We start from the raw sequence: 17503 nt of genomic DNA, 5'->3' as shown, positions 1-17503 counted from the left end.
CACTTCCGCTTCCATGGTTCCATCCGCTGCCAGATCCACTCCCAGATATCTAAAACACTTGACTTCCTCCAGTTTTTCTCCATTCAGACTTACCTCCCAATTGACTTGACCCCCAACCCTACTGTACCTAATAACCTTGCTCTTATTCACATTTACTCTTAACTTTCTTCTTTCACACACTTTACCAAACTCAGTCACCAGCTTCTGCAGTTTCTCACATGAATCAGCCACCAGCGCTGTATCATCAGCGAACAACAACTGACTCACTTCCCAAGCTCTCTCATCCCCAACAGACTTCATACTTGCCCCTCTTTCCAAAACTCTTGCATTCACCTCCCTAACAACCCCATCCATAAACAAATTAAACAACCATGGAGACATCACACACCCCTCCGCAAACCTACATTCACTGAGAACCAATCACTTTCCTCTCTTCCTACACGTACACATGCCTTACATCCTCGATAAAAACTTTTCACCACTTCTAACAACTTGCCTCCCACACCATATATTCTTAATACCTTCCACAGAGCATCTCTATCAACTCTATCATATGCCTTCTCCAGATCCATGTAAAAAATACTTATTAAAATTAATGAGCAAGTACCTGGTGGCAATAAGTTGTAAAAGTTCTGATCGGGACAAGGTCTCAAGTGTGACCTTTGTCCACAACTTGTCAAGAAGGCCAGCACACCCAGTTGTCATCTTGGTCCCTCCCAGAGTTCGACGAGTAGCAAACAACTGGAAATCTGGATGGGCGCGAATATTTCCATAACCTATGGGAAACGGCATGTTCCTTAATTACATAACATTCACAATAACTATAAAGTAATATGTAAATAAACTCTCACCATCACATCCACAAAAGTTTACCTAGGAATATATTTACCAAAGAGAAAAATGTAATCTGGGGAAGACATCAGCATAAGGGTGTTATCACTGGGTGGTCTCGTGATGGGTGAGATGATGGAATATGAGCAGGTATGAGGTTCCACATAAAATTAACAATTAAAGGAAGCACAAAATGTGTAAATCAGCAAAAATAACTTCTACATAGACCACCTACAATCATAAGTGGTTCAAGTAAATGGATGCCAATGCATAAAAGAGATTGAGATATATGTCTTTCATGGGAGAGATAATAATGGTAGTGAGCATCATGTAAGCTTCACGTAGGCCATAAAAGTATGTTAGTTCACTCACTCATTATGTATTATACTTTGTCATTGTCTCCTGCGTTAGCAAGGCAGCGCAAGGAAACAGAAGAAAGAATGGCCCAACCCACCCACTTACACATGTATGTACATACACGTCCACACACGCACATATACATACCTATATATTTCAACGTATACCTATATATACATATTTATATTTATTTTGCTTTGTCGCTGTCTCCCGCGTTTGCGAGGTAGCGCAAGGAAACAGACGAAAGAAATGGCCCAACCCACCCCCATGCACATGTATATACATACACGTCCACACACGCAAATATACATACCTATACATCTCAATGTACACATATATATACACACACAGACACATACATATATACCCATGCACACAATTCACACTGTCTGCCTTTATTCATTCCAATCGCCACCTCGCCACACATGGAATACCATCCCCCTCACCCTTCATGTGAGTGAGGTAGCGTTAGGAAAAGACATAAAAGGCCCCATTCGTTCACACTCAGTCTCTAGCTGTCATGCAATAATGCCCAAAACCACAGCTCCCTTTCCACATCCAGGCCCCACACAACTTTCCATGGTTTACCCCAGACGCTTCACATGCCCTGATTCAATCCACTGACAGCACGTCAACCCCGGTATACCACATCGATCCAATTCACTCTATCCTTGCCCGCCTTTCACCCTTCTGCATGTTCAGGCCCCGATCACTCAAAATCTTTTTCACTCCATCTTTCCACCTCTAATTTGGTCTCCCACTTCTCCTTGTTCCCTCCACCTCCGACACATATATCCTCTTGGTCAATCTTTCCTCACTCATTCTCTCCATGTGCCCAAACCACTTCAAAACACCCTCTTCTGCTCTCTCAACCACACTCTTTTTATTTCCACACATCTCTCTTACCCTTACATTACTTACTCGATAAAACCACCTCACACCACACATTGTTCTCAAACATCTCATTTCCAGCACATCCACCCTCCTGCGCACAACTCTATCCATAGCCCACGCCTCGCAACCATACAACATTCTTGGAACCACTATTCCTTCAAACATACCCATTTTTGCTTTCTGAGATAATGTTCTCGACTTCCACACATTCTTCAAGGCTCCCAGAATTTTCGCCCCCCTCCCCCACCCTATGATTCACTTCCGCTTCCATGGTTCCATCTGCTGCCAGATCCACTCCCAGATATCTAAAACACTTTACTTCCTCCAGTTTTTCTCCATTCAAACTTACCTCCCAATTGAATTGACCCTCAACCCTACTGTACCTAATAACCTTGCTCTTATTCACATTTACTCTTAACTTTCTTCTTTCACACACTTTACCAGACTCAGTCATCAGCTTCTGCAGTTTCTCACATGAATCAGCCACCAGCGCTATATCGTCAGCGAACAACAACTGACTCACTTCCCAAGCTCTCTCATCCACAACAGACTATATACTTGCCCCTCTTTCCAAAACTCTTGCATTCACCTCCCTAACATAAACAAATTAAACTATCCATAAACAAATTAAACAACCATGGAGACATCACACACCCCTGCCGCAAACCTACATTCACTGAGAACCAATCACTTTCCTCTCTTCCTACACGTACACATGCCTTACATCCTCGATAAAAACTTTTCACTGCTTCTAACAACTTGCCTCCCACACCATATATTCTTAATACCTTCCACAGAGCATCTCTATCAACTCTATCATATGCCTTCTCCAGATCCATAAATGCTACATACAAATCCATTTGCTTTTCTAAGTATTTCTCACATACATTCTTCAAAGCAAACACCTGATCCACACATCCTCTAACACTTCTGAAACCACACTGCTCTTCCCCAATCTGATGCTCTCTACATGCCTTCACCCTCTCAATCAATACCCTCCCATATAATTTACCAGGAATACTCAACAAACTTTTTTTTTTTTTCTTTGTCGCTGTCTCCCGCGTTTGCGAGGTAGCGCAAGGAAACAGACGAAAGAAATGGCCCAACCCACCCCCATACACATGTATATACATACGTCCACACACGCAAATATACATACCTACACAGCTTTCCATGGTTTACCCCAGACGCCCCACATGCCCTGATTCAATCCACCGACAGCACGTCAACCCCGGTATACCACATCGCTCCAATTCACTCTATTATTTGCCCTCCTTTCACCCTCCTGCATGTTCAGGCCCCGATCACACAAAATCTTTTTCACTCCATCCTTCCACCTCCAATTTGGTCTCCCTCTTCTCCTTGTTCCCTCCACCTCCGACACATATATCCTCTTGGTCAATCTTTCCTCACTCATTCTCTCCATGTGCCCAAACCATTTCAAAACACCCTCTTCTGCTCTCTCAACCACGCTCTTTTTATTTCCACCCATCTCTCTTACCCTTACGTTACTTACTCGATCAAACCACCTCCCACCACACATTGTCCTCAAACATCTCATTTCCAGCACATCCATCCTCCTGCGCACCACTCTATCCATAGCCCACACCTCGCAACCATACAACATTGTTGGAACCACTATTCCTTCAAACATACCCATTTTTGCTTTCCGAGATAATGTCCTCGACTTCCACACATTCTTCAAGGCTCCCAGAATTTTTGCCCCCTCCCCCATCCTATGATCCACTTCCGCTTCCATGGTTCCATCCGCTGCCAGATCCACTCCCAGATATCTAAAACACTTTACTTCCTCCAGTTTTTCTCCATTCAAACTCACCTCCCAATTGACTTGACCCTCAACCCTACTGTACCTAATAACCTTGCTCTTATTCACATTTACTCTTAACTTTCTTTTTTCACACACTTTACCAAACTCAGTCACCAGCTTCTGCAGTTTCTCACATGAATCAGCCACCAGCGCTGTATCATCAGCGAACAACAACTGACTCACTTCCCAAGCTCTCTCATCCCCAACAGACTTCATACTTGCCCCTCTTTCCAAAACTCTTGCATTCACCTCCCTAACAACCCCACCCATAAACAAATTAAACAACCATGGAGACATCACACACCCCTGCCGCAAACCTACATTCACTGAGAACCAATCACTTTCCTCTCTTCCTACACGTACACAAGCCTTACATCCTCGATAAAAACTTTTCACTGCTTCTAACAACTTGCCTCCCACACCATAAATTCTTAATACCTTCCACAGAGCATCTCTATCAACTCTATCATATGCCTTCTCCAGATCCATAAATTTTTTTTTTTTTTTTTTTTTTTTTTTTTTTTTTTTTTTTTTATACTTTGTCGCTGTCTCCCGCGTTTGCGAGGTAGCGCAAGGAAACAGACGAAAGAAATGGCCCAACCCCCCCCCCATACACATGTACATACACACGTCCACACACGCAAATATACATACCTACACAGCTTTCCATGGTTTACCCCAGACGCTTCACATGCCTTGATTCACTCCACTGACAGCACGTCAACCCCTGTATACCACATCACTCCAATTCACTCTATTCCTTGCCCTCCTTTCACCCTCCTGCATGTTCAGGCCCCGATCACACAAAATCTTTTTCACTCCATCTTTCCACCTCCAATTTGGTCTCCCTCTTCTCCTCGTTCCCTCCACCTCCGACACATATATCCTCTTGGTCAATCTTTCCTCACTCATTCTCTCCATGTGCCCAAACCATTTCAAAACACCCTCTTCTGCTCTCTCAACCACGCTCTTTTTATTTCCACACATCTCTCTCACCCTTACGTTACTTACTCGATCAAACCACCTCACACCACACATTGTCCTCAAACATCTCATTTCCAGCACATCCATCCTCCTGCGCACAACTCTATCCATAGCCCACGCCTCGCAACCATACAACATTGTTGGAACCACTATTCCTTCAAACATACCCATTTTTGCTTTCCGAGATAATGTTCTCGACTTCCACACATTTTTCAAGGCTCCCAAAATTTTCGCCCCCTCCCCCACCCTATGATCCACTTCCGCTTCCATGGTTCCATCCGCTGACAGATCCACTCCCAGATATCTAAAACACTTCACTTCCTCCAGTTTTTCTCCATTCAAACTCACCTCCCAATTGACTTGACCCTCAACCCTACTGTACCTAATAACCTTGCTCTTATTCACATTTACTCTTAACTTTCTTCTTCCACACACTTTACCAAACTCAGTCACCAGCTTCTGCAGTTTCTCACATGAATCTGCCACCAGCGCTGTATCATCAGCGAACAACAACTGACTCACTTCCCAAGCTCTCTCATCCCCAACAGACTTCATACTTGCCCCTCTTTCCAGGACTCTTGCATTTACCTCCCTAACAACCCCATCCATAAACAAATTAAACAACCATGGAGACATCACACACCCCTGCCGCAAACCTACATTCACTGAGAACCAATCACTTTCCTCTCTTCCTACACGTACACATGCCTTACATCCTCGATAAAAACTTTTCACTGCTTCTAACAACTTGCCTCCCACACCATATATTCTTAATACCTTCCACAGAGCATCTCTATCAACTCTATCATATGCCTTCTCCAGATCCATAAATGCTACATACAAATCCATTTGCTTTTCTAAGTATTTCTCACATACATTCTTCAAAGCAAACACCTGATCCACACATCCTCTACCACTTCTGAAACCGCACTGCTCTTCCCCAATCTGATGCTCTGTACATGCCTTCACCCTCTCAATCAATACCCTCCCATATAATTTCCAGGAATACTCAACAAACTTATACCTCTGTAATTTGAGCACTCACTCTTATCCCCTTTGCCTTTCTACAATGGCACTATGCATGCATTCTGCCAATCCTCAAGGCACTTCACCATGATCCATACATACACTGAATATCCTTGCCAACCAATCAACAACACAGTCATCCTCTTTTTTAATAAATTCCACTGCAATACCATCCAAACCTGCTGCCTTGCCGGCTTTCGTCTTCCGCAAAGCTTTTACTACCTCTTCTCTATTTACCAAATCATTTTCCCTAACCCTCTCACTTTGCACACCACCTCGACCAAAACACCCTATATCTGCCACTCTATCATCAAACACATTCAACAAACCTTCAAAATACGCACTCCATCTCACTTCACTACCTGTCATTACCTCCCCATTAGCCCCCTTCACCGATGTTCCCATTTGTTCTCTTGTCTTCAGCACTTTATTTACCTCCTTCCAAAACATATTTTTATCCTCCCTATAATTCAATTATACTCCTCTCACCCCAATTCTCATTTGCCCTCTTTTTCACCTCTTGTACCTTTCTCTTGACCTCCTGCCACTTTCTTTTATACATCTGCCAGCCATTTGCACTACTTCCCAGCAAAAATCATCCAAACACCCCTCCCTTCTGTTTTTACAAACACTCTTAATACTTCATCCCATAACTCAATTACCTTCTAATCTGCCCACCTCCCATCTTTCTCATATTTTCATACTTTAGATACTAATCGCCATTTCCTGTATTAGCAAGGAAGCGTCAGGAACAGATAAAGAAAGGCCACATTTGTTCACATCCACTATCTTCCTAGATGGAAATACATAAATAAGATTCACTTTCTATGGGAGAAAATACACAGCCTTGACGAGGTTGACTCTAAAGGAAAAATTAAGGTACCATTTAAGCATATTTCTCTTTCTGCTGATGTGAGAGATTACTGTCATTATGGAAAATCCAATCTGATATCTCACACATGTATGAAAAATCCAATCTGATATCTCACACATGTATATCTTCAACTACATATATTTTTTTCATTCACACTCACTTGCTATTTCTCATAAGCGAGGTAGCAACAAGAACAGATGACCAAGTATCCTATTATTCTATAATCAGAACTGTGTAATTATAACATAACGAATATTTCTCACCTGGAATAGGTAAGGTTCTTGACTCAAGAAGTGGTATCAAAATGGAAATAACATCCATTGGTGCATAATCCAGATCTTCTAGCAAAAGCCAATAACCATTTGTCACTGCCTGAGGGGAAATAAGATGATAACTCAGACTTTTGAAAAAGTGCATTAACATAAATGTCCTAGTCATGACATAATATTAGTAAAATCTGTTTAGTACTTAGGGTCCTTTCATTAAAAAATAGTCTACAGATAATGTTTTGGATTACTGATTAAATGGTAACTTTAAAGAACAGTAGTACAGCAGACATTGAAAATCACCATAAAATTCTAACCAGTACCCAAAATTTGCCAATAAGAAAAAATGCTAATCTTCAATTAGCTACCTACTCTTTATATTCTAGCCATTATCTTTAACCTTTCCCTTTACATTGGGTGGCTCAAGAGAATGCATGCACCTAATGTGAGAATAAATTTTGCAGAGCTTGACTTCTAGAAAGACAAAATAAACCTATTACCCAAATCAACAACATCAAGGCAACAACTTGGAAAGTCTCGCTCTAATATTAAAACCAAGTTTCTGAGCATGACAGGTAGCTGATGGTACCTGCACTAATAATCAGATAATGCAACAATCCACCTATGGTATGTGGGCTTCTTACCCATCTTCCAAAGCCAAAGTTTCTCTCACTTGAAGAACAGGACAATTATGGTTGTCATCTTCATGGTACATGCTGCCATATATGTACACTTTAATGGAATGGAAAGCTGGAAAAAATGGACAACCTGGTATGACATGGGAGGGATAATACTTAAAAAAACAAACAAAAAGTTTTGCAAATAATATTTGAGACCCAGAGTTTCCCATATTAAGACCAAGGAAGATCATAAGTTAATAGTAAATTGTTAGGTTACCTTTCAATTAAATTCAAAAACAATTTTCATGGGGACCAAATTGAACGTTTGATGTGAATCATGAAATGTGAAAGGAGAATACTAATGGAGACTTGCTGAAAGTACCCATCAAATAGCATTACCATCCACAATTCTAAGGTGGGCCCATCCTTAATTCAGGAAAGACCTAACACCTACCCCTATTCATTGCGGGCAATGGCAGCAGAACTGGACCTCATTTAAGTGTTTCAGGTGAAAATAAGATCAATCGCAGGATATATTGCCTTCAAATAAAACTGCTTTGGAAAGAACATACTTTGGGTAGGGGGAGTAAAAAAGAATTCTACTCTATATTTCCTATGTGTCATAGAGGGCAACGAAAGGGAGGAGGGAGGGGACCCTTCCTGAATTTCAAATCTTAAAACAAGAAACAAAGAAGGAGCCAAGCAAGGAGTGATCATCCTCCTCGAAGGCTCAGAGTGGGGTGCCTAAATGTGTGTGGATGTAACCAAGATGTGAAAAAAGGAGAGATAGGTAGTATGTTTGAGGAAAGGAACCTGGATGTTTTGGCTCTGAGTGAAACGAAGCTCAAGGGTAAAGGGGAAGAGTGGTTTGGAAATGTCTGGGGAGTGAAGTCAGGGGTTAGTGAGAGGACAAGAGCAAGGGAAGGAGTAGCAATACTCCTGAAACAGGAGTTGTGGGAGTATGTGATAGAATGTAAGAAAGTAAATTCTCGATTAATATGGGTAAAATTGAAAGTTGATGGAGAGAGGTGGGTGATTATTGGTGCATATGCACCTGGGCATGAGAAGAAAGATCATGAGAGGCAAGTGTTTTGGGAGCAGCTGAATGAGTGTGTTAGCGGTTTTGATGCACGAGACCGGGTTATAGTGATGGGTGATTTGAATGCAAAGGTGAGTAATGTGGCAGTTGAGGGAATAATTGGTATGCATGGGGTGTTCAGTGTTGTAAATGGAAATGGTGAAGAGCTTGTAGATTTATGTGCTGAAAAAGGACTGATGATTGGGAATACCTGGTTTAAAAAGCGAGATATACATAAGTATACTTATGTAAGTAGGAGAGATGGCCAGAGAGCGTTATTGGATTACGTGTTAATTGACAGGCGTGCGAAAGAGAGACTTTTGGATGTTAATGTGCTGAGAGGTGCAACTGGAGGGATGTCTGATCATTATCTTGTGGAGGCTAAGGTGAAGATTAGTATGGGTTTTCAGAAAAGAGGAGTGAATTTTGGGGTGAAGAAGGTGGTGAGAGTAAGTGAGCTTGGGAAGGAGACCTGTGTGGGGAAGTACCAGGAGAGACTGTGTACAGAATGGAAAAAGGTGAGAACAATGGAAGTAAGGGGAGTGGGGGAGGAATGGGATGTATTTAGGGAATCAGTGATGGATTGCGCAAAAGATGCTTGTGGCATGAGAAGAGTGGGAGGTGGGCTGTTTAGAAAGGGTAGTGAGTGGTGGGTTGAAGAAGTAAGAGTATTAGTGAAAGAGAAGAGAGAGGCATTTGGACGATTTTTGCAGGGAAAAAATGCAATTGAGTGGGAGAAGTATAAAAGAAAGAGACAGGAGGTCAAGAGAAAGGTGCAAGAGGTGAAAAAAGGGCAAATGAGAGTTGGGGTGAGAGACTATTAGTAAATTTTAGGGAGAATAAAAAGATGTTCTGGAAGGAGGTAAATAGGGTGCGTAAGACAAGGGAGCAAATGGGAACTTCAGTGAAGATCCATAAATGCTACATACAAATCCATTTGCTTTTCTAAGTATTTCTCACATACATTCTTCAAAGCAAACACCTGATCCACACATCCTCTACCACTTCTGAAACCACACTGCTCTTCCCCAATCTGATGCTCTGTACCTGCCTTCACCCTCTCAATCAATACCCTCCCATATAATTTACCAGGAATACTCAACAAACTTATACCTCTGTAATTTGAGCACTCACTCTTATCCCCTTTGCCTTTGTACAATGGCACTATGCCATTGGCACGCATTATGCCAATCCTCAGGCACCTCACCATGAGTCATACATACATTAAATAACCTTACCAACCAGTCAACAATACAGTCACCCCCTTTTTTAATAAATTCCACTGCAATACCATCCAAACCTGCTGCCTTGCCGGCTTTCGTCTTCCGCAAAGCTTTTACCACCTCTTCTCTGTTTACCAAATCATTTTCCCTAACCCTCTCACTTTGCACACCATCTCGACCAAAACACCCTATATATGCCACTCTATCATCAAACACATTCAACAAACCTTCAAAATACTCACACCATCTCCTCACATCACCACTACTTGTTATCACCTCCCCATTAGCCCCCTTCACTGAAGTTCCCATTTGCTCCCTTGTCTTACGCACTTTATTTACCTCCTTCCAGAACATCTTTTTATTCTCCCTAAAATCTAATGATACTCTCTCACCCCAACTCTCATTTGCCCTCTTTTTCACCTCTTGCACCTTTCTCTTGACCTCCTGTCTCTTTCTTTTATACATCTCCCACTCAATTGCATTTTTTCCCTGCAGAAATCGTCCAAATGCCTCTCTCTTCTCTTTCACTAATAATCTTACTTCTTCATCCCACCACTCACTACCCTTTCTAATCAACCTGCCTCCCACGCTTCTCATGCCACAAGCATCTTTTGCGCAATCCATCACTGATTCCCTAAATACATCCCATTCCTCCCCCACTCCCCTTACTTCCATTGTAGTCACCTTTTTCCATTCCATACTCAGTCTCTCCTGGTACTTCCTCACACAAGTCTCATTCCCAAGCTCACTTACTCTCACCACCCTCTTCACCCCAACATTCACTCTTCTTTTCTGAAAACCCATACAAATCTTCACCTTAGCCTCCACAAGATAATGATCAGACATCCCTCCAGTTGCACCTCTCAGCACATTAACATCCAAAAGTCTGTCTTTCGCACGCCTGTCAATTAACACGTAATCCAATAACGCTCTCTGGCTATCTCTCCTACTTACATACGTATACTTATGTATATCTCGCTTTTTAAACCAGATATTCGCAATCACCAGTCCTTTTTCAGCACATAAATCTACAAGCTCTTCACCATTTCCATTTACAACACTGAACACCCCATGTATACCAATTATTCCCTCAACTGCAACATTACTCACCTTTGCATTCAAATCACCCATCACTATAACCCGGTCTCGTGCATCAAAACCACTAACACACTCATTCAGCTGCTCCCAAAACACTTGCCTCTCATGATCTTTATTCTCATGCCCAGCTGCATATGCACCAATAATCACCCATCTCTCTCCATCAACTTTCAGTTTTACCCATATCTATCGAGAATTTACTTACATTCTATCACATACTCCCACAACTCCTGTTTCAGGAGTACTGCTACTCCTTCCCTTGCTCTTGTCCTCTCACTAACCCCTGACTTTACTCCCAAGACATTCCCAAACCACTCTTCCCCTTTACCCTTGAGCTTCGTTTCACTCAGAGCCAAAACATCCAGGTTCCTTTCCTCAAACATACTACCTACCTCTCCTTTTTTCACATCTTGGTTACATCCACACACATTTAGACACCCCACTCTGAGTCTACGAGGAGGATGAGCACTCCCCGCATGACTCCTTCTGTTTCCCATTTTTTAGTAAGTTAAAATACAAGGAGGGGAGGATTTCTGGCCCCCCGCTCCCGTCCCCTCTAGTCGCCTTCTACGACACGTGAGGAATGTGTGGGAAGTATTCTTTCACCCCTATCCCCAGGGATAATATATATATATTTTTTTTTTTTTCATACTTTGTCGCTGTCTCCCGCGTTTGCGAGGTAGCGCAAGGAAACAGACGAAAGAAATGGCCCAACCCCCCCCCCATACACATGTATATACATACGTCCACACACGCAAATATACATACCTACACAGCTTTCTATGGTTTACCCCAGACGCTTCACATGCCTTGATTCAATCCACTGACAGCACGTCAGCCCCGGTATACCATATCGCTCCAATTCACTCTATTCCTTGCCCTCCTTTCACCCTCCTGCATGTTCAGGCCCCGATCACACAAAATCTTTTTCACTCCATCTTTCCACCTCCAATTTGGTCTCCCTCTTCTCCTTGTTCCCTCCACCTCCGACACATATATCCTCTTGGTCAATCTTTCCTCACTCATCCTCTCCATGTGCCCAAACCACTTCAAAACACCCTCTTCTGCTCTCTCAACCACGCTCTTTTTATTTCCACACATCTCTCTTACCCTTACGTTACTCACTCGATCAAACCACCTCACACCACACATTGTCCTCAAACATCTCATTTCCAGCACATCCATCCTCCTGCGCACAACTCTATCCATAACCCATGCCTCGCAACCATACAACATTGTTGGAACCACTATTCCTTCAAACATACCCATTTTTGCTTTCCGAGATAATGTTTTCGACTTCCACACATTCTTCAAGGCCCCCAGAATTTTCGCCCCCTCCCCCACCCTATGATCCACTTCCGTTTCCATGGTTCCATCCGCTGCCAGATCCACTCCCAGATATCTAAAACACCTCACTTCCTCCAGTTTTTCTCCATTCAAACTCACCTCCCAATTGACTTGACCCTCAACCCTACTGTACCTGATAACCTTGCTCTTATTCACATTTACTCTTAACTTTCTTCTTCCACACACTTTACCAAACTCAGTCACCAGCTTCTGCAGTTTCTCACATGAATCAGCCACCAGCGCTGTATCATCAGCGAACAACAACTGACTCACTTCCCAAGCTCTCTCATCCCCAACAGACTTCATACTTGCCCCTCTTTCCAAAACTCTTGCATTCACTTCCCTAACAACCCCATCCATAAACAAATTAAACAACCATGGAGACATCAGACACCCCTGCCACAAACCTACATTCACTGAGAACCAATCACTTTCCTCTCTTCCTACACGTACACATGCCTTACATCCTCGATAAAAACTTTTTACTGCTTCTAACAACTTTCCTCCCACACCATATATTCTTAATACCTTCCACAGAGCATCTCTATCAACTCTATCATATGCCTTCTCCAGATCCATAAATGCTACATACAAATCCATTTGCTTTTCTAAGTATTTCTCACATACATTCTTCAAAGCAAACACCTGATCCACACATCCTCTACCACTTCTGAAACCACACTGCTCTTCCCCAATCTGATGCTCTCTACATGCCTTCACCCTCTCAATCAATACCCTCCCATATAATTTACCTGGAATACTCAACAAACTTATACCTCTGTAATTTGAGCACTCACTCTTATCCCCTTTGCCTTTGTACAATGGCACTATGCACGCATTCCGCCAATCCTCAGGCACCTCACCATGAGTCATACATACATTAAATCACCTTACCAACCAGTCAACAATATAGTCACCCCCTTTTTTAATAAATTCCACTGCAATACCATCCAAACCTGCTGCCTTGCTGGCTTTCATCTTCCGTAAAGCTTTCACTACCTCTTCTCTGTTTACCAAATCATTTTCCCTAACCCTCTCACTTTGCACACCACCTCGACCAAAACACCCTATATCTGCCACTCTATCATCAAACACATTCAACAAACCTTCAAAATACTCACTCCATCTCCTTCTCACATCACCACTACTTGTTATCACCTCCCCATTTGCGCCCTTCACTGAAGTTCCCATTTGCTCCCTTGTCTTACGCACTTTATTTACCTCCTTCCAGAACATCTTTTTATTCTCCCTAAAATTTAATGATACTCTCTCACCCCAACTCTCATTTGCCCTTTTTTTCACCTCTTGCACCTTTCTCTTGACCTCCTGCCTCTTTCTTTTATACATCTCCCACTCAATTGCATTTTTTCCCTGCAAAAATCGTCCAAATGCCTCTCTCTTCTCTTTCACTAGTACTCTTACTTCTTCATCCCACCACTCACTACCCTTTCTAGTCAACCCACCTCCCACTCTTCTCATGCCACAAGCATCTTTTGCGCAATCCATCACTGATTCCCTAAATACATCCCATTCCTCCCCCACTCCCCTTACTTCCATTGTTCTCACGTTTTTCCATTCTGTACTCAGTCTCTCCTGGTACTTCCTCACACAGGTCTCCTTCCCAAGCTCACTTACTCTCACCGTATATATATATATATATACACACATACACACACACACACATATATATATATATATATATATAGGGTGTTTTGGTCGAGGTGGTGTGCAAAGTGAGAGGGTTAGGGAAAATGATTTGGTAAACAGAGAAGAGGTAGTAAAAGCTTTGTGGAAGATGAAAGCCAGCAAGGCAGCAGGTTTGGATGGCATTGCAGTGGAATTTATTAAAAAAGGGGGTGACTGTATTATTGACTGGTTGGTAAGGTTATCTAATGTATGTATGACTCATGGTGAGGTGCCTGAGGATTGGCGGAATGCTTGCATAGTGCCATTGTACAAAGGCAAAGGGGATAAGAGTGAGTGCTCAAATTACAGAGGTATAAGTTTGTTGAGTATTCCAGGTAAATTATATGGGAGGGTATTGATTGAGAGGGTGAAGGCATGTACAGAGCATCAGATTGGGGAAGAGCAGTGTGGTTTCAGAAGTGGTAGAGGATGTGTGGATCAGGAGTTTGCTTTGAAGAATGTATGTGAGAAATACTTAGAAAAGCAAATGGATTTGTATGTAGCATTTATGGATCTGGAGAAGGCATATGATAGAGTTGATAGAGATGCTCTGTGGAAGGTATTAAGAATATATGGTGTGGGAGGCAAGTTGTTAGAAGCAGTGAAAAGTTTTTATCGAGGATGTAAGGCATGTGTACGTGTAGGAAGAGAGGAAAGTGATTGGTTCTCAGTGAATGTAGGTTTGCGGCAGGGGTGTGTGATGTCTCCATGGTTGTTTAATTTGTTTATGGATGGGGTTGTTAGGGAGGTGAATGCAAGAGTTTTGGAAAGAGGGGCAAGTATGAAGTCTGTTGGGGATGAGAGAGCTTGGGAAGTGAGTCAGTTGTTGTTCGCTGATGATACAGCGCTGGTGGCTGATTCATGTGAGAAACTGCAGAAGCTGGAGACTGAGTTTGGTAAAGTGTGTGAAAGAAGAAAGTTAAGAGTAAATGTGAATAAGAGCAAGGTTATTAGGTACAGTAGGGTTGAGGGTCAAGTCAATTGGGGGGTAAGTTTGAATGGAGAAAAACTGGAGGAAGTAAAGTGTTTTAGATATCTGGGAGTGGATCTGGCAGCGGATGGAACCATGGAAGTGGAAGTGAATCATAGGGTGGGGGTGGGGGAGGGGGCGAAAGTTCTGGGAGCCTTGAAGAATGTGTGGAAGTCGAGAACATTATCTCGGAAAGCAAAAATGGGTATGTTTGAAGGAATAGTGGTTCCAACAATGTTGTATGGTTGCGAGGCATGGGCTATGGATAGAGTTGTGCGCAGGAGGATGGATGTGCTGGAAATGAGATGTTTGAGGACAATGTGTGGTGTGAGGTGGTTTGATCGAGTAAGTAACGTAAGGGTGAGACAGATGTGTGGAAATAAAAAGAGCGTGGTTGAGAGAGCAGAAGAGGGTGTTTTGAAATGGTTTGGGCACATGGAGAGAATGAGTGAGGAAAGATTGACCAAGAGGATATATGTGTCAGAGGTGGAGGGAACGAGGAGAAGTGGGAGACCAAATTTTAGGTGGAAAGATGGAGTGAAAAAGATTTTGTGTGATCGAGGCCTGAACATGCAGGAGGTTCACGTGAAAGGAGGGCAAGGAATAGAGTGAATTGGATCGATGTGGTATACCGGGGTTGACGTGCTGTCAGTGGATTGAATCAGGGCATGTGAAGCGTCTGGGGTAAACCATGGAAAGCTGTGTAGGTATGTATATTTGCGTGTGTGGACGTATGTATATACATGTGTATGGGGGTGGGTTGGGTCACTTCTTTCGTCTGTTTCCTTGCGCTACCTCGTAAATGCGGGAGACAGCGACAAAGCAAAAAAAAAAAAAAAAAAATGAAAAATGTAAGAAATAATTTAGAAAACTGAAACTTCTAGCTTGAAATGAAATGAAAAATGAATGTCACATAATGGTTCAACCTCTGGCTATGGAAAAGGGAAATGTATAATTTTCCTTGCGCTACCTCGCAAACGCGGGAGACAGCGACAAAGTATAATAAAAAAAAAATATAATTTATTTACACAAACGTCAATAGTAGTTTTCATCAATTTAACCACTGTATCATACATACACAGACATATACACACGTACATAATTCATACTTCCTGCCTTTATTCATTCCTGTCGCCATCCCACGACACATGAAATGACACCCCCTCCCCCCCGCACACGCATGAGGTAGCGCTAGGAAAAGACAACAAAGGCCACATTCGTTCACACTCAGTCTCTAGCTGTCACGTATAATGCACCGAAACCACAGCTCCCTTTCCACATCCAGGCCCCACAAACTTTCCATGGAAAGTTCTGTGGGGCCTGGATGTGGAAAGGAAGCTGTGGTTCTGGTGCATTATTACAAGACAGCTAGACACTGAGTGTGAACCAATGGGGCCTTTGTTGTTTTTTCCTAGTGCTATCTCACACACATGAGGGGGGAGGGGGTTGTTATTACATGTGAGGCGAGGTGGCGATGAGAATGAATAAAAGCAGACAGTATGAATTATGTACATGTGTATATATGTATATGTCTGTGTGTGTATATATATGTATACATTGAGATGTATAGGTATGTATATTTGCATGTATGGACGTGTATGTATATACATGTGTATGTGGGTGGGTTGGGCCATTCTTTCGTCTGTTTCCTTGCGCTACCTCGCTAACACGGGAGACAGCGACAAAGCAAAATAAATAAATAAATAAATTTATATTATATTTATCATACATAATCGCCGTCTTCACATTAGCGAGGTAGCACAAGGAAACAGAACAAAGAATGGCCCAACCCATCCATATACACATGTGCGTACATAAACGCCTAAACAAGCACATATACACACCTATACATTTCAACGTATACATACATATACATGCACAGACATATACATACATACACATGTACATACTCATACTTGCTGCCTTCATCTATTCTTGTTGCCACCCCACTACACATGAAATAGCAACACACACACACACAACCTGAGGTAGCGCTAGGAAAAGACATAAAAGGCCACATTCGTTCACACTCAGTCTCTACCTGTCATGTGTAATGCACCCAAACCACAGCTCTCTTTACACATCCAGACCCCACAAAACTTTCCATGGTTTACCCCAGATGCTCCACATGCCCTGGTTCAATCCTCTGATAGTGAGTCCACCCACGTATACCACATCATTCCAATTCGCTCTATTCCTTGCATGTCTTTCACCCTCCTCTATGTTCAGTCCCAATCACTCAAAATCTTTTTCATTCCATCCTTCCATCCCCACTTTGGTCTCCCGCTTCTTGTTTCCTCTACCTCTTGACATACATACTTTGTCAATCTTTCCTCACTCATTCTCTCCATTTGACCAAACCATTTCAAAGCACCCTCCTCTGCTCTCTCAACCACACTCTTTTTATTACAGCATATCTCT

At 42.5% G+C, this 17503-nt stretch overlaps 1 protein-coding gene across 2 annotated transcripts in view; it reads right to left on the bottom strand.

The window, feature by feature from the left end:
- Positions 1-17503, bottom strand: part of LOC139748641 (midasin) — a 355039-nt gene that overhangs the window by 299457 nt on the left and 38079 nt on the right. The window contains exons 1-2 of one of the 2 annotated variants that reach the window (XM_071661870.1): positions 7058-7163; positions 608-776 (exon numbers count right to left, since the gene is read on the bottom strand). In XM_071661870.1, the coding sequence (XP_071517971.1) occupies positions 608-776; positions 7058-7115 (227 nt within the window). In that variant the 5' untranslated portion in view covers positions 7116-7163. Of the gene's footprint in view, positions 1-607; positions 777-7057; positions 7164-17503 lie in introns of those variants that run through there. The other variant, XM_071661871.1, reaches the window with a different exon arrangement.

The sequence above is a fragment of the Panulirus ornatus genome, chromosome 5 (genome assembly GCF_036320965.1).
Source record: "Panulirus ornatus isolate Po-2019 chromosome 5, ASM3632096v1, whole genome shotgun sequence".
In the NCBI taxonomy this organism is placed as follows: domain Eukaryota; kingdom Metazoa; phylum Arthropoda; class Malacostraca; order Decapoda; family Palinuridae; genus Panulirus; species Panulirus ornatus.
Note: the sequence above shows the minus strand (reverse complement) of the source record. Positions and strands in the feature narration are given on the sequence as shown.